The sequence below is a fragment of the Rhinolophus ferrumequinum genome, chromosome 7, assembly GCF_004115265.2.
Source record: "Rhinolophus ferrumequinum isolate MPI-CBG mRhiFer1 chromosome 7, mRhiFer1_v1.p, whole genome shotgun sequence".
NCBI lineage: Eukaryota > Metazoa > Chordata > Mammalia > Chiroptera > Rhinolophidae > Rhinolophus > Rhinolophus ferrumequinum.
The window spans coordinates 42061823-42080707 of NC_046290.1; the positions used below are offsets into that span (position 1 = coordinate 42061823).

The 18885-nt window shown below is 37.6% G+C and overlaps 1 protein-coding gene across 4 annotated transcripts in view; it reads left to right on the forward strand.

Annotated features, from left to right (window-relative positions):
* Positions 1–18885, forward strand: part of NLN (neurolysin) — a 90499-nt gene that overhangs the window by 33369 nt on the left and 38245 nt on the right. For all 4 annotated transcript variants that reach the window (XM_033111168.1, XM_033111170.1, XM_033111169.1 and 1 more), the window contains exons 2-5: positions 4170–4429; positions 8331–8479; positions 16215–16322; positions 18515–18617. In XM_033111168.1, the coding sequence (XP_032967059.1) occupies positions 4170–4429; positions 8331–8479; positions 16215–16322; positions 18515–18617 (620 nt within the window). The remainder of the gene's footprint in view (positions 1–4169; positions 4430–8330; positions 8480–16214; positions 16323–18514; positions 18618–18885) is intronic.

Consider the following 18885-nt stretch of genomic DNA (forward strand, 5'->3'; position numbering starts at 1 on the left):
ATAACAAAACCACATTCAAACTGGCTTAAACAACAGACTTACATACCTGAAAAGTCTTAACTCTGGGTCAGACTTCAGAATTAATTGATCTAGGGGCTTAGTGATGGCAGGAAGTATCTGGTTTCCTTCCTTTATTCTTCCATTCACAGTGCTCATTTCATCATAAGTCAGGTTCCACTCTTATAAGATGGATGCCACCTTCAGTCAAGGACACCAGCTTGCTCAATTGCACTGAGTAGGAATAAGACCCCTTTCTCTCCCAGGAGTTCTGAGGGTAGGCGCAGCCACCTTTAAAGATCGTGAACTGTGTGTGGAGGATGCATGGGTACTAGAAGATGATGTGTGTATAATTACATAAGGGAAGAGGTCAATGGCTGGACAGCCGCACATATTTACTTCCTATACTCTTAGATTTCTTCCTTGTTATTTCTGGAAACTTGTCCCATAGTAAAAAAAAACCACTCTTTCGTACGCTCTGGACCATCTCTTCTCCTTTTAACCTTTACTGAAATTCCCTCAACCTTAACGAAAATGTTTCCCTTACATTCCCCTTTTTTCCACATTCCATACCACAAAGAAAGGAGGAAAGATCCACACCTTCTTTGTTCCCCAGCTCCTACCTTGGGAGTTATTCTCCCAGACCAATACTTATGCACCAGTGTAGAGTTAATCTGGTTTTACCATTCTGTGCCCTGCCCATATTGCCCTCTCCCAACCACCTGGTTGGTCCCCTCCATTCTTTGAAGAATTTGGTCCCTGGTTCAGTCTTCTTTTCTACTCTCAGGCCTATCAAGCTGCTGACTCCAGTGTTCGATGGAGACAGTTTATCTAATTCTAGGTTGTCAGCTTTTTGCACTCTTCAACTTGTTTATATCAACCATCCACTTGCAGGAAGATATCCTGGATCTTGTCAGACTGCTTATTAACCTTTGAATTCTTAAATTGAGACATCTCACTTTTTCACTCTAACTTAACTACTCCCATTTTACCTGTTTTATTGATATTACTGATATTGTAGTCTCTCTTCCTAGCTGAAACAAATTACTCTGCTCACGTTTTACATGCCATTTGTTCCCACTTCCATTAGGATCTTGCTCTATATGTCATTTAATAATTAATTGAAAGAAATGGTTTCAAGTAGAATCATAAAAAATGATAGGTTGCTTAAATAATGTATTCAGACAAAACATAAATGTATGTTCATTCTCAAATATGTTGGTGTAAGGCTACGGACTTTTTGTCAAGTATGAATCATTTGAACGGTGTTCCTCACTGTCCTTGCATAAACTACACCTGCAATGCATCATTTTTTATTTCCAATTTCAGTTCTTTAAAGTAGAACAAGAATACACATGAAGATAAGCAATCTGAATTCAGAAATCTTCTGAATCTTCACAATTCTTTTCTCAAACTTCTATAATAGCAGTGTTTTTAGGTTGGCTTTTTAGCAACTGTCTTTTTAAAAGTGTTTACAAAACAGTTTACCTAAACAACAAATCATTATTTTTTGCATACATTTAATCAGTTAAATTACATGAAAACAAGTATAATAGACATAAACAGGTTTTTGAGCAAGTGAAACTTGACCCTTGGTGAATGTATAACTCAACTAGTTGAAGGAGAAATGTGAAAATATATTAGAAAATAGTCTGTCAGGCTTGAGTGTAACCATTGACCAGTATGTTTCACATATGAGATATCAGTTAATGTGGAGAGACAGTTAGGCTGTCAGTATTTAGGTCTCCCGTATCTTAGAAAAGCATCCCTTCTATCGCCAGCCTCTTCCAGCTACTCGGAGTTAGCTCTCCTTGTTTTCACCCAACTCTAGAGAGTTACTTAGGTGCACTCTCTCCAGTTCTTTACCTTAGTACCCCTCAATCATAGTAATCTGACTTCCACCCTTACCTCCCCACTGACACTGCTCTTGCTAAAGTCAACAAAGACATTCTGTTTGCTAAATTCAACAGAGACTTTTCTATCTTTCTTGAGATTTTTACAACATTTGGTACTGTTACTCACACCCTCCTTTTTTCAGTGCTTGCTTTTCACAGTTTCCTAGACCCAGCCTGGCCTGATTTTCCTTCTACGTCAATGATTAAACTAGAGTTAGAGCTCAGTTCTTCTGTTCTCACTCTACAGAGTCCCCAGGGCCACGTGAACCACCCCTGGAACTTCAATTACCACTGAATAATAATGAATTCCACTTATATGTGCCACAGCCACTTGGCATGTCCAAAATTGAATTTCTCTTTTTCTCCCCAAGCCTCCTCCTCCCCCTTCTAACTCCATTCCCTACTTTAGTGATGGCACCACCATCTATCCATCCAGTTCTAAGATAGAAGCCTGGGCATCCTCCTTGACTCTCTCACCTCCCCCACACATCCATTCAGTGGTACCAACTCATATTGATTCTACTTCTGAATATCTTTGAAGTCACCCCAATTCCCCATTTCCTAGTACAGTGTGCCATAATCTTATGCCCCAATTACAGTAATAGCTTCCCCTAGAATTATCTCTCTTTTCCAAACTTTTCAACTCACTATAATTTGAGTGATTTTTCTAAAATACATGTTTTATCTCATCTCTCACCTGAATAAAACCCTTTCATGGCTCTCTCGTCGTCTTTAGAATAAGATTGAACTCTTTAATGATTCCCAAGGCTGTGCATTCAGTACTTCCTACTCAGCCTTTCAGATTTCTCTCTCTTTATGGCCTTTGGCCTTTGGATAGTTTCTGCACATTGTCCAGATCTTGGCTTCCTCATTGCTCCTCTGGAAAATCTTCCTAGAAAAGTTCCTTCTGTGGTCTTTCAGAGTTCCCTCAATTTACCCCTATCAGAGCACTCATCTCAATACAGTATAATTCCCTGTTTATCAATTTGTATTCTCCAATATCTATATTGTAATAGCAGGGTCCCAGTCGATTTGCCTTTTGTCTTCGGTGCCTGTCACAGTGACCAGACACAGTACATGCTCATAAAGATTTGTGGCACTGAGGATGGCCGGTTAGCTCAGTTGGTTAGAGTGCGGTGCTCTTAACAACAAGGTTGCCAGTTCAATCCCCGCATGGGACACTGTGAGGTGCGCCCTCCTAAAAAAAAAAAAAAAAAAAAGATTTGTGAAGCAAATGACCTTAAACATGTCACTTAGTCTCTCTGAGCCTCAATTGCATCATCTATTAAAAGGGAATAATGTCCTACCTACCTCATAAGGTTGTTTAGGGTTCTTGTCAGATAATAGGAATGAAGTTTAGTATAGTGGTCTTGAGTGTGGAATCTGGATCTGTACTACCTGACTTTTAATCGTGGCTTCTACCATATAACTAGCTATGTGACCTTGGGCAGGTTACTTAAGTTCTCTGTGTTTTAGTTTCCTCTTTGGTAATACAAGAATAACCATAGTATCTGTCTGCCTCATAGGGTTCTTGTAAGAACTGAGTTAATAAATGGAAAGCATTTAGTACAGTGCCCAAACACACAATCAATGTTATCTATTATAGCATTTTTATTTATAAGCTCTAAAATTATCTACGTCCATGAACACACATTATGTGTAGATAGATACAGGCATGACATCAACTATTTGTTTCACTGTTTAAGGGGGTGAAAGATTGGTATCATTATTCTTAATTTCTTTTTTCTTTTAGGATAATGTCATAGCTATACCAGAGTTTATTTTCCAAGTCTTAAATTCAAATTCCAATTCTAGAATTACATGAAATTTTGGTGGAAAAAAATTTTAATTGGTGTTCAACATAAAAAGAGAATTTTTAAAATGTTTCCTTGCTGAATACCAAAACTTTGTTGAGTCTACATACATAGTAGGTGGACATTAGCACAGGAAAAACATTCAAATAAGAAAGATTACTGGTTTAATTTATAAAGGACAATTATTTTTTTGACATCTAACCTTATTTTTCTGATGATTTAATTACATAAACAATTCATTGTTTAGGAAGTACAATTTCTATTAAATCTATAAGTATTCAAGAAAAAATGAACATACAAGAGCAATTAATTTTGTGCATATGTATTCACCTGAAAGAAATGTACTCAATTTTATTTAAAAACTTCTTTTTAATTTAAAATCTAATTAGATAACGCCCATTTGTGTATTGACTTTGGACCAACAAAAATGTCTAAATTTTATTCTTTTTCTGATTCTTTTCAGAGTTGGTGGTTGTAGGATTTTATTCAGAATGACGCTAGGAAGAGAAGTGATGTCTCCTCTTCAGGCAATGTCTTCCTATACTGCGGCTGGCAGAAACGTTTTAAGATGGGATCTTTCACCAGAACAAATTAAAACAAGAACTGAGGAGCTCATTGTGCACACCAAACAGGTGTACGATGCTATTGCAATGCTTGACCTTGAGGAAGTAACTTACGAGAACTGTTTGCAGGCACTGGCCGATGTAGAAGTGAAATATATAGGTGAGTAGGATGCAAAATCACATCAATATTTCATTTTGTGGAGATTCTAAACCATTTTATGCTTTATGTCTTGGCAATTTGTTTTCCAATTTCACAAGACATTGATTTTTACATAATGATTAATTAATTGCTTAGAATTGAATTACCTAATAATTTTTTTATTACATTAGTAAAGGTGCTATAAAATGTACACTCTTATTACACCCACTATCTGGAGAGCATTTTGACAATATATATCAATACTTTGAAGAAGTTCATACCCTAGCCCAGTAATTCCCCATCTAGGCTTTAATCTAAGTAAATAATCAGATACAGAAAAAAATCATGTATAAATTTATATACCTTATCATAGCAAAAGCAATTGGCCACCCATAGGATGGCTAAATAAATTATAATACATTCACCCTCTGTTACACTGTGTAGCCATTAAAATCATGTTTAGGAGTAGTATTTAATGACATAGAAAGAAAGGACATAGAAAACCAGAAGAAAATACGCAAATTTGAATAATGGTTAATATCTTGGATGGTGGGTTTAAGGTTGATTATTACTTTTCTTTTTATGCTATTCTCTATTTACATATATTCTACACTTAAAATACATTATTTTTATAATATAAGTATAAATCTTTGAATTATAAGAAATAAAAATTCATACTGGTGACCTCTAAGGGTTGAATATATTTTATCGGACAATTATGGCTGAACAACGTGGTGGTGTATCCAGGCTTCATAATATAGTAGTACTATATCTGTAGAACTGGATATCGTAAACGTTTATATGTCTTCAGGAATTTGGAAGGTTGTCCAGAATCCTCCACAGCCCTAGTGACCCGGTCATCTCTTTACCCTCAACAATCCCTGAACACCAAGAGTTTCCTACCCTATGTCCCACCATAATGGGGACTTGGCTACTTTCTCTGACCTCTGCAGTTATGTTTCAGTTTCTGACTCTACTACGTACCAACTGCTTCATTCTCATTAGTGGCCACTAAATCTTGCTACAAGCCTTGAGTTGAAACTCTTAAATAGAAAGGATCTGGTTGGTACCATTAGGCACAAAGGGTTGGTCCCCGTTAAGCAGAGCTTTCCCAGCAGACAATTTCATATACATTGCCCACCCTGTATGGGGTTTGTCCTGGGTTCAGATACGTCTTTCAGTCACTTATGGCCAGGAAGGTTAGCCTAGTAACTTACACATTTAACAAATACTGTATTTCCCCAAAAATAAGACCTAGCCGGACAATCAGCTCTAATGCGTCTTTTAGAGCAAAAATTAATATAAGACCCAGTCTTATTTTACTATAAGACCCAGTCTATATAATATAATATAATGTAATATAATATAATGTAATGTAATGTAAATACCGGGTCTTATGTTAATTTTTGCTCCAAAAGACACATTAGAGCTGACTGTCCGACTAGGTCTGATTTTTGGGGAAACACAGTATAAAAATCAGTGGGGGAAAAAACAAATAAAATATTCTTAAAGAATTATTTTAAGTTCTTTTTTTTCTCTAATAATACAGCTTTTAAATATAATTTTACTTTTGTGATGTCTGTTCTTGCTCTCCCATGAATTTGTCTTTGTGGGTTAATCCTACTAGGAATACATTTTTAAAGACTGACTTTCTCTTATCTGTGTATGTTCTAGATTTCATTCTGCCTCTAGCAATAGCTATTAAAACCCCATTCGTTTTGTGTCAGGTCCTGGGCATCCACACTGTTTATAGTTTGGCAGTGACTGCATGAGTCTGGTTCCAGGTCTTTGTGGCAAAGTAAGGAAGGAAATGGTTTTCATTATTATTGTTTGTTTAAGAATACGTTTCCAATTTTAGGCTCCTACATTTTATGCTGCTCATTTAAGTTCTTGTGCAATTTTTATTGCTTCTTAATAATCTTTTTGAGTTCATTTTAAAAAGTAAACAGAAATTTTTACTATATAGTTAATTATATCACTTAAGTGCTATATAGATTGATTCAATTTTAAATCTGTTCCATTCTTTCTGTAATTAAGGGACATAAAATTATATACTAAATCAAATCCTAAAAGAATAATTAACTAATCTGATTTTTTAAAACACACATTACAAATGTATTCAAATATTTGTGGCAATTTTTTATACCTTTATTCGTATCAATAAAGAGGACCGATATGAGTGAGGTAGCTTGTTTAACTGTACAATTTCTTGGTAAATAAAGTATAGCTCTACTGTCTACCATATATCATGTGAGGTAATTTTACCTATTTATAATACCTTCAAAGTACTAAAGATAACAAAGTAAAAATGCATTCATTGTCACATATAACCACAACCATCACTATAAACCATACTTACTTTTTTCTATAGTATAGATTTCACTGACATCAGATTTTTGCCCAATTAAAGTCAAAATACAAATGTATGAAAAACCCAACCTTCAACTTTAATACCAGGTTGGACAATTAAGTTTGTGAACTCATCCTAGAAAAAGTGCTACATACCTCATCACTACAGTCACCTTTGTAGTACTTCCCTTGGGAAGTTATGCACCAAGATCAGCATCTAGTCCACCCTTGAAAGCAATTTTGGAACTCTTTTTCTGGAATGGCCATCAGAGCTGTTGTCGTATTTCCCTTGATGTCCTGAATGTCATCCAACTGTCTTCCTTTCAATATTTCCTTTATCTTCAGGTAAAGAAACAAGTCATTGGGGGCAAGATCAGATGAGTAGGGAGGGTGTTTTTACTGGCTAAAAAGTCCCTCACAGGCAGTGCCGTGGGGGTTGGTGCATTGTGATGCAAGAGCCATGAACTGTTGGCGAAAAGTTCAGGTCATCTAACTTTTTCATGCAGCCTTTTCAGCACTTCCAAATAGTCAGCTTGGTTAACTGTTTGTCCAGTTGGTACGAATTCGTAATGAATAATACCACTGATACCAAAGAAGGTTAGCAACATCATTGCAACAAGTTCACGAACTTAATTGTCCACCTCATGTGTGAAAATTCAAGTAGACCACGTTACCACCATCATTTCACAGGGATAGCCCCAGTGTTCAGATGCTTACTGGATGTATCCACTAAACTTTCTGGGAATCTCCTGAAATTGTATGGAACTTTTTATGTTTATATGAATGTTTACATTGAGCGAGGGTCTATAACTTCTATTAAATTCTTTAAGAAGTCTATAGTAAATGTTAAGAACTTCTAAATAGACCCCATCCCACTAAATTCGTCCGCTTGTTACTTTCTTATTTTTTTTTAGTTTCAAATGTACAAAACAATGTAATAGTTAGACATTTCACCCCTCCCAAAGTGATGATATCCCCCCCATCTGTTGCCCCTCTGACATCATATATATCGATTTCAGTTCCATTGACTCTATTCCCTATGCTGTACCTCTTGTTTCTTAAACATTGTCTGTGCCGCTCCCCAGACTTGCAATGTCTATTTCTCCAAGCTCCTACTGAGCTCTTCCTCTTGCCACCCATTCTCTACCGTCCTGCCTTCTCCTTAAGGCATTACCCAGTGCCCCATCCCTTGTTATTGTTGCCTTTGAATTACTATCCCTTCATCTGACAATGAATCTGTTCCGTCCTGTACAGTTCTTTATCTTTTTATGTACTGTTCCCTGTCCCTCCCTCCCCAGATTATAAAATGCCTCACTATAAGAACTATATCTTTACCTTTCTACATTCCCAGTTCATAAATTACACCCTAACATCCTTTGATGTGTGTTCAGTGCACAACCTATTGTTCCGAATAATACCACTGGGACAGCCAAGTCCTGCATTAGTCCTTAGGAACCGTTAAAGAACGTTATAAAATGAAAAACTTTGATCAGAGTAATCATTCTTCTAGATAGGAGGTATTAATCTTAATACTGATTTGATGAGTCCTTATAGTTTTTTGCTCTGTTAACAGTGGAACGAACCATGCTAGACTTTCCCCAGCATGTCTCATCTAACAAAGAAGTACGGGCAGCAAGTACAGAAGCAGACAAAAGACTTTCTCGTTTTGATATCGAGATGAGCATGAGAGAAGATATATTTCTGAGAATTGCCCACTTACAGGTAAATGGTGTTATAAATCCCTTAAAAAGGAAAGCAATCTACAATAATAAAGTAGAAACTTTTGATCAAAAATACAAATCATTTGAATGCTCTTGGGTATTGTTTCTAATTATTATAACGATGGGCATAGCATAGTATTATATGATGTTGTATGATACCACTTAGGTTTATGTTTAGTTGCTGATTACATTCTCTTAAAATTAAAGACCAGGGGCTGGCCCGGTGGCTCAGGCAGTTGGAGCTCCATGCTCCTAACTCTGAAGGCTGCTGGTTCGATTCCCACATTGGCCAGTGGGCTCTCAACCACGAGGTTGCCGATTCAACTCCTCGAGTCCCGCAAGGGATGGTGGGCTGCGCCCCGATTGAACACAGCACCTTGAGCTGAGCTGCCTCCCGGATGGCTCAGTTGGTTGGAGCGTGGGCTCTCAACCACAAGGTTGCCAGTTCGATTCCTCGAGTCCCGCAAGGGATGGTGAGCAGCGCCCCCTGCAACTAAGATTTAACACAGCACCTTGAGCTGAGCTGCCGCTGAGCTCCCAGATGGCTCAGTTGGTTGGAGCGTGTCCTCTCAACCACAAGGTTGCCGGTTTGTCTCCCTCAAGGGATGGTGTGCTGCGCCCCCTGTAACTAGCAATGGCAACTGGACCTGGAGCTGAGCTGCGCCTTCCACAACTAAGACTGAAAGGACAACAACTTGAAGTTGAACAGCATCCTCCACAACTAAGATTGCAAGGACAACAACTTGACTTGGGGGAAAAAAAAAAAGTCCTGGGAGTACACACACTGTTCCCCCATAAAGTCTTGTTCCCTTTCCCCAATAAAATCTTAAAAAAAAAAAAAATTAAAGACCAGCTGTTAAAGAACATCTATAAATCTAAGATCTAAGGCTTTTTAGCCATTGTGAACTTGATGGTTCAATGTAAAACCTCTTTGAATTTTCAATATATTACAAGGTTTAGATTAGATTAGATTAACTAGAAGCAAATGGAATTGAGTTGTTTATCTATAAATATTGTGTGGTTTTGGCTATGATATTGGTGACAGGTTCTTGATTGTCATTCACACCAGAGTCATTCCTGTTTTTATCCTTACATTTTTCAGGACTCACAGAAATCATGCATAATGAATGTTGTAAGTGGGTCTGCGCTGAGTGTTTTTGATCTTTTTATCACCAATGTTCACTTGCTTTCTAGCATTATCATTATATCTTTGCTTTGAATTTTTATTTCAGCAATTTGTTTGGAAAATAACCTAATTTTTATAATCCTAGGCATTTTTGTTTTATTTTGCAAAACCTCAAAACTTCTGTTCCTTTTAGCAAATTTTGACAATAGTTGAAATAAAAAGCAGTGTTATTTCAAATGTTTTATTTGTAACTCACTATAGACTATATAATCAAGACTATTTAGACATATAAGAATATATGCTGTCTATTCTCTCATGTCAGACAAGCATTTTTCACCCTATAATCTATAATCATCTATGTGATTCAGTATTGTTGATCTTTGGCACTACAAAAATAACATGAAATAACTTTATGATTATTCTTTATTAGTCAAATTGTTTCCTTTTTTCTTTTTGACCCTAGTTATTGTTCTATTTGATTCAAATCATGGCCTTTATAGTCTCCTATTTTTATTTCATCCCAAAATAATCTAATTTCTATTCTAGTAGTATATATATATTTTAAAACTTTCCTCAGAATTTCGAATTGTCTTTGATTACTCTGCTTTCATCCTGACTTCTAAGTTCTCATTTGGGATTTTCCATCCTCAAAAAGTAAAGGTATTTCAATTTTCATGTTATTAATAGAGTCTAATGTTTTGTTACTATTCTATCTTCTCTGATTCTTAATCAATGTCATCAAGATATGGGAGGTGTGTCACTTTCGATTTCTTTGTTATACTTTTAAATTTTCTATATGTTGCAGACTTAGCCCACTAAATTTAGGACAAATTGCTTCCTGTACAGTAGACTAGTCAGTAGACTAGCACAATATAGTGACTTGATAGTAAACATCAGCACATTCATCAGATTTGCGTATTTGTTTGGGCTGGTTAGCTTCAGGTTTTTATTGTAATGATTTATAGTAGTTTCAGGTTTGGTTCCGTAATTTTTCCACTTTCTAATGGATTGATTACCCTCATCCATGTGGGTTTTTTGTGGGAACATTATTAGGGGTTTTTACAATGTCTGTTCAGACTACATCAGAACAATAAAAAGTAACTTTTGTGTTGTTTATGTATTGGAGCTTATTTGTTGGATTTAGTTATCTTTAAATACCTTCCTTGACAAATAATTATGTTTATTTAGGCAGTATTTTTAAATTTTTTTTAAAACTACAGTTGACATTCAATATTATATTAGTTTCTGGTGTACAGCATAGTGGTTAGATATTTATATAGCTTATGGAATAATTCCCCCAATAAGTCTAGTATAGGCAGTATTTTTTTTAATCTATAACTATCAGTATTAGTTTTCTTCTAGAATTGGACACTTTAATAAATGGTAAATCTCATTTCACAGTCCTGACAAAGGTTTCTCAATTATTACCTAAAAATCCAGCAAAGATAAAAAAGGTTTTATAGACACTCTTCCCATCCATTGGTGGGAAAAATATAGTATCTTCACGTTAAAACAATCCAGGTATATAATATTTTATTCCAATGGCCTGCTAAGTAATAAGTACAAAAGAGGGATTTATTACCGTTTCCCCAAAAATAAGACCTAGCCAGACAGTCAGCTCTAATGCGTCTTTTGGAGCAAAAATTAATGTAAGACCCAGTTTTATATTACATTATGTAAGACCCAGTCTTATGTTATATTAAAATATGACTGGGTATTATGTTATATTATTATATTATATCCGGTCTTATATTAATTTTTGCCCCAGAAGACGCATTACAGCTGATTGTCCGGCTAGGTCTTATTTTAAGGGAAACACGGTAGTGAAGTAGAGTCTGAATTATGCAGGCTAAATTGAGACATGCTGTTATCTATTATAATTATATTTTTTCAGAGCTGTGGGCTTTGGTCTTGCAAATTCATCTTAGCCGTTTAGTGATTTAAACATAAAAGTTTTAATGTTACTGTGTAAATGAATAGGTCACAGGATTAAGTATTGTGATATACGCTCCTAGCCATGCAGACCTAGTACCAAAATAAAGTACAAGAATCAGTGCCTTAAAACTAGGGCAAAAAAAGGAGTGGGGGGAAGGGAGGATGGAAGGGAGAAAAGGAGGGAAATAAGGAAGGGAGGGAGGAAGACAGGGAGGAAGGGAAAGGGAAGGAAAAGGAGAAGGGGAAAGGAAGGAAACTATGTCCAAAATTCAGCATGGTAATTAATGATAATTCCTGTCGCTTAGCAAGCCTTTTTAATTTTGAAATGTATTGAGTCTAGTCATTGGTTATAGCCAATACTACTGAAACTTGTACCTTTGTCAAGCTCTTAAAAGCCGAGAGATCCCATGTAAGGCATCAACTACCTTGCCTTAGTTTCCTCACTAGACAGGCACCCCTCTTTTGTGCTTCCCAAGTACTTACCTCTCTATTCGCTCACTACATGATACTGACATTATCTGCTAATGTGTCTTTTTTTCCCTTCATGTGACTTAACACACCCCTAGGATATTCACCTTTGTTTCCGTGCTGCCTGGCATGAATAGGAGCTCAGTAAATGTATGTTGAATGGAACTGAACTAATCCCAATTCAAATGTGTCTTCATGCAGTGTGGTTCCCCCTCTCTGTCCTCACGTTGCCTGTGGCCCACACAAAAGCAGCACATTTTACGATGGCATATTGAGTTCGTAGTTAGCACGCAGGCCTTTTGGCAGCCTTTCTGTCCAGAATGTCCACAGCTGCCCAAGGATGTCCTCTGTACAATAGGAAAGTAACCTAACAGTAAATGTAACTGATTGTAAAAAACAAACAAACACAGGAAAAAACTGCAAAGATAACATTTAATTTTAGTTATTGCAATAGGACCTGTATTGTCATACTCTTTTGCCTTATATTTCTTTAGCATATTTGAAGTTTATGAATCAGTTTTTCTAAATGATATTCAGAGGAACATACTAGCTTAATCCTCAGAGTTCTTTTAACAACATTGCAATTTCTACTTTGTGTGTACAATGCAGAAATCCCACTGAAATTAGCAACTGAGATTGTGGAGGGATTGTGGAAAAAAGGGCAAGGTCATGGGAAAGACAGTGGGGAGGGTTTGGGGGAAATTGAGAACATTTTTCATTTTTTTTATTATGAAATTCTAAAGAATGATAATGAATTAAGGATGGTAATGTAGTAGAATGGCCTATTGGGCAAAGAACAAAAGTAAATATGAAGAATTTATTTGTCCCCACTTTCACCACTAATAGCTGTGTGATCTTAGGAAAATCATTGACCTTCAGTTTTCTTGTAAAATTAAAATGCAAAATACAAGCATATGTATGTAAGAGTATGTGTGTGCATTCACACATTTATATAAAAGCTTTTTGTTGCAGGAGGAAGTTAGGGCGGAAACTAAATCTTGTCACCACAGAGATGTAAAAAGAGCCCTGCTGTCATATTATATAAATTTGAAAATTTCTTCAGAGAACTTTAGCCCGTCACCCCCAGTCCCCACTCCTAAAGAGGAGAAACTTCACCCATGAAAGGCCTGAGACCTGATTCAGATTCAAGGGTATTAAATTCTTGTTTAGAAAGGAAGATGCAACCACAGCAAAGCAATCTAGAAGTGTTGGCTAATTCCCTCTTAGAAAATCTTTGAGCGGTACGTAATTCTGACGTTGTCTGGCTAGCATAAGGGAGAATATTATTATACTGTGATCAGCTCTGGGCCAGAAATGTGCTATAGAAGCATTTTAGAAGCACCAGAGACCTCTGCAGGTTTCCGAGACCTCAGAATCTGACTGGCAAAGGGTGTCTGGTTATAATTGAGTCAGACTTTTGTTATGTGTCATTTTTGTGGTAAGTCACATATTTTGGTACAGATAATTAATCATTTTAATAGGACCTAATTCAAGGCTGATTGATCTCAGAACATCCTTCTTCTACGTGTTTATACTTATATTAACTATTTGGTGAGTATGTGGTTTTACCTAATCTAGACCATGAATTTGGAGTTTACTATGCTGAGTATACTTCCAGGCTTTCTGAAGTAGCAGCCTTGCTATTCCCAGATATGGCAAGTCCAGGCCCACCTACTACGAGAGCCAATCTTGATCAAGCAGAGTATAGAGTAAGAATTCTGCTTACATTTGCTGGTGAGACTTGCTATGAGCCTCTGTCCTTAGCCCAGGGCTAAATGTGACTGGTGAACCCCAAGAACCCAAGTACGCACACTGCTGTCCAGCTGTGTGCCTGGCTTCTACCTTGGTCACTGCCCTGCTTGGGAAGTCCCTCTGCTCTGTATCTCAGCCTGCTCACTTGGGTCCTTCACAGCTTACCCAGCTCTTGCCAGGCCCTTTTCACCGGGGATTTTTTTCTTCTCCCCCTGCTATACATAGCTACTGCCTACGTTCTCTTCAACCTTACAACTGCCAGTCTTGTACTGTCTACAGACTCCTGTTGCTATGGCCCACACCTCAGGACAGACTTCCTGGTGCTGTTAAAGCCAGTTTAGGGGCGCCCAGATGGCTCAGTTGCTTAGAGCATGAGCTCTTAACAACAGGGTTGCCAGTTCGATTCCCACATGGGCCAGTGAGCTGCACCCTCCACAACTAGATTGAAGACAACGAGCTGCCTCCGAGCTGCCTCTGAGCTACCGGAGGGGCTGCCAGATGGCTCAGTTGGTTAGAGCATGAGCTCTTAACAACCAGGTTGCCAGTTCAGTTCCCTCATGGGATGGTGGGATGTGCCCCCTGCAACTAAGATTGGAAACAGTGACTGGACTTGGAGCTGAGCTGCGCCCTCCACAACTAGGTTGAAGGACAGCGACTTGGAGCTGATGGGCCCTGGAGAAACACACTGTTCCCCAATATTCCCCAATAAATTTTTTTTTTATTTAAAGCCAGGGTTTATCACATCCACATGAGCCCTGTGATTTGAACTGCAGGCCATCCCTGAGGGAACCAGCCCATAGCCCAGTTATCTCCCTAGCCATTCTGAGTTCTTCCCATTGCAGACACCTGCTACTGCTGGGATCCCAGTCTGTGCCAATACCAGCTAGGGAGTGTTCCAACTCCAGTCTTGCCAACATGCTCAGAAATTCTCCAAGGACATTAAAGAAGGTTATTATGGAAAAAAGAGTCTGACTGCTCTCTGCCTCCACTGAGCACAAACTCAGGGGAAAGTGTGAGTAATGTATGCACAAGTATTTTACTACTATGACATACAATTTTTTATTGATCGGCAAAGTGAGATACAGATTGTTGTATTAAGTAGTATCCTCAGTTAGAATACAACTATTTATCTGCTGCAATAAAAATGTAAAAACACTACAGAATGATTGCAGCAAGAGCCTTGTGACAATCAAATGCAGGCTCTAGAGCTAAGCACAGTTCTTTTAAAGATATAATTAGTTGGGAAAATCTAAAGCTCAGGGATGGACAGCCCAGATCTTTCATGGGGAGAGAGTGCAACTATTGGTAGGTCTCTAAGGCTGAGAGGTCTCTCAGGCTCTAGAGACAGAAGGCCTTCATTGACTCTCAGCCAAATCCATTACACCTGCTGAGTCTGTCTGGAATCCCTTTCCTGCCAGGCACCCCAACTGACCAGCCATCCAGATATGCCATGTACTGTGTTTCCCCAGAAATAAGACCTAGCCAGACAATCAGCTCTAATGCATATTTTGGAGCAAAAAATAATATAAGACCTGGTATTATGTATTATATTATATTATATTATATTATATTATATTATAAAATATTATAGTAAAATAAGACCGGGTCTTATATTAATTTTTGCTCCAAACGATGCATTAGAGCTGATTGTCCGGATAGGTCTTATTTTCGGGAAAACATGGTATATATATTCTGCCACCTGTTTTGAAGAACTGTCTGGTGTTTTTGTACCTTGCTGTGGCTAGGGGAATTTTCCATTTTCCCCCAGGGCCCTTCTTTATTTGGAGTGAGTGCTGTTTGAGTTGCTGCTTGCAGGTTCAGCAGTACTGTCCAACTTTCCTCCTCTGTGTGCAGTGCTGACTCATTTTCCCCAGATACCTGTTCGTACACAGCATGCTGTAGTCCCTTGATCTCTCTTGCCAAATGACAATAAGGCATTTTTAAAGTGTTGGAAGCCTTTTCCTGGGGTTTTATCCAGCTGTCCTTTTTTGGTATGTTGGCAAAAGAGTCCCACTCTCCATTTGTGTAGAATTTGCTCTTTATTTTTATTCCTACCTTTGAAGTGGAACCAGGGTAGCAAATAATAGAAAATTAAATCCAGGTGATTGATGATAAGGAATATGTTTTGTGAAAAAGACCACTTGGTCATAGAGAATGCTCAGAATGAGATTATGCAAATGTTTCTGTTACCACACTTGCGAGTGGTACAAGCACTCTTGATTCTGAGGCAAAGCAAGGTAAATCTGCTTAGCTTTTTATGTATTTTTTCTGTTTTAAATGAGCAGAAACTCACTAAAGCATAGAGAAATTAGATCTTCAAAAGGATCTGCTTCATAATCACCTATGTGCTTCATGGCCCAACTAAGATGATGAATAGATTTGCTTTGGCCTCATAGTTTATAATTGACCCAAGCACTGTTGTAACAGAAATGGTTGTCACACTCTTTAATTTCAGGAAACCTGTGATCTAGGGATGATAAAGCCTGAAGCCAGACGATACTTGGAAAAGTCAATTAAAATGGGGAAAAGGAATGGGCTCCATCTTCCAGAAGAAGTACAAAATGTGAGTTTATGTTTCCTTTTCTTATTGGAAAAAAAAAAGAATAAATAAAAAAAAAATACAACAAAAAACTGGAATTAGGGAAACGTGTATTATGGGAAATAACGCAAATCCACTTACAGTGTATTTGATAGTCAATGGTAATAAATTCTACAGCTCGTATTAACCTCATGGTCACTGACAAACAACTGATAACTGAATCGTTCTTTAATTGTTTCCAACTTTTATTTGTTTCATGTGTTCTGGGCTTGTTTGCTCTGCTCTGTTTTGTTCTCTGATAGCTAGTTCCAGGTCTTCATAGTTCATTTGGATTCTCATTCCCATGGTCTTACAGAGATAGGGCACTGGTAATAAAATCCTTATGATGGAGAATTTTTAAGCCGGCGCTCTGGAATGGAGCGCCCTATGATTAATATACAAGTATGCATGCCCCTTTGGGCAGAGAGACTAGCTGCTTCAAAGTGCTTCTCAAACTTTTCTTTTGTGTAATGCCCGTCAGATCTTCTAATTTCAGAAATAAACTCGGCTGCAGAATTAACTTTATTCTTTTGGAAAGGAAAAAAACAACCTATGATTTATTTCCAGGCGATTCTTTTAGGCAGTAGAACTAGAAACAAGTTAGAAATCCAAACCAAGTGATGTCAGCATGGCAGATATACCTGAAGGCACCACTGAGCTATGGCACCGTTCTCCCACCTAAATGCTCTTTGAACGTCTTCTATCCTCTTGATCCTAGTTACAGGAGAAATATAACTGATCTGTCTTCTCTGTCTTGCCCTTTGGTTAATCAGTTCTGTTTGGGGCACAAACACTGTGTTAGTTAAAATGTGTTTGGTTGCAGCTAACAACACTGTTGAAACAGTAAAAGAGATTCATTTGCTTGAGTAGCTGGGAGGTCCAGAGGTAGTTGGGCTTCATGGGTTAGTTTGGTCCAGATGCTTAGTGGCGACTTTTCTATTTCTCTACTCTGCCTTCCTCAGCGTTAACTACTATCCAAAGGGGACTACCTTTTATTTCTAAAATGGCTGCAAATCTAAAAACCCCACCATCCAGAAGCACATAGAGTAACTCTCATCAAGCCTCCCCTCATGTCTTAATAGCCCAGATTGAACCCTATGCCTAATCCTGAGTCCCCCTTTAGTCAGAGAAATGCCAGGCCTGGGTCGTCTGAACCAGTCGATACTGCAGCGCGGATGGGATTACCCAACTGGTGCAGAGGTCGCATGCCTGGAACTTCAGATAGGATCAGGTCCCGCTCAGACCACATGAGTCCTGCAGAGTGGGGAGGAAGTGAAAGAGAACTTGGGATGACAACCAGAACATTTGCAAATGGCACTAAATATGTGTTAAGTCAGCACTCAAATTTAGTGGCCTTCAGACTTACTTGGAGGGCTTGTTAAGACTCTGATTAGAGGGACCTACCTCTGAAAGTTTGTGTTTTGGTAGATTTGGTGTGTCTCAAGAATTTGCATTTCTAACAAATTCCCAGGTGATGATGATGCTTCTGCCCAGGGCCACACTTTGAGAACCAGTGTGGTTTATATAAATTTCATTGTCTTGCATTTTTAGAAGAGTGAGACAGATTAATGAAGTTATTTCCTGTTTTTTTCCTTCTATTGCTTCCTTTGATGTCCCACCTAATACTTTTTATACAGATGTTAGAGCTCAGGAATCACCTTTGTTTGCAAACGTTCTACAAAACTCAGACATAACTTTTCCCAAAGTAGCCATAGAATTAATTACTCAGTTCTTCTCTCTTGACTTATCTCAATGCCAAGTACTGATTTACTAAATTAAAATTTTGAATTGGAAAAGATTGGAAATATGCTAATTATTAATATTAATGGGCTACTAGATTTATTCATCCACTCAGCAACTATTTATTGTGGGTGCGCTATGTACTAGTTTCTGCTTTGACTATACCTCATAAATTTACTTAGTTCTTGCACATTTACGACAATTTCTAACATATCTCCAGGATTGCCTTTGTGTTCATATTACATACAGATACTCATGGACACAACACAGAAGACTGCAGAAAAGTATTTTATCAAGCACATCTCTACGAAAGTATTTCCTGAGGGTTGGGTACAGAAGTCAATCTTCATATAAAAGTAAAACTTATTTGACTGATGATGATAAGTATGGAAGTTTCATTTTACCATTAATGTCCTGTATTTCTGTCTTTGTTTCAGGAAATCAAAGCAATGAAGAAAAGAATGAGTGAGCTATGTATAGACTTTAACAAAAACCTCAATGAGGATGATACCTTCCTTGTGTTTTCCAAGGCTGAACTTGGTAAAATTTTGTTATTTTTTTTCTAGATTAAATTAGATAATTTAGGCAAATAATGTCACCTTATAGTTTGTCAAATCAAAGTTAAAAGAATTCTTTAAAAAAATGATACTGTGCCTTCTACATAATCCAACGTCCCTTCCACAGAAAAGACAACCAAACCATGTGTAGATTTTAGGCCAATAAGAGTATGTACTTTTTCTAGATATAGTCCTGAGGAGATTTCATAATCTTTCTTGATAATTTATGCTGTTTAACAGCCTTTGGTGCA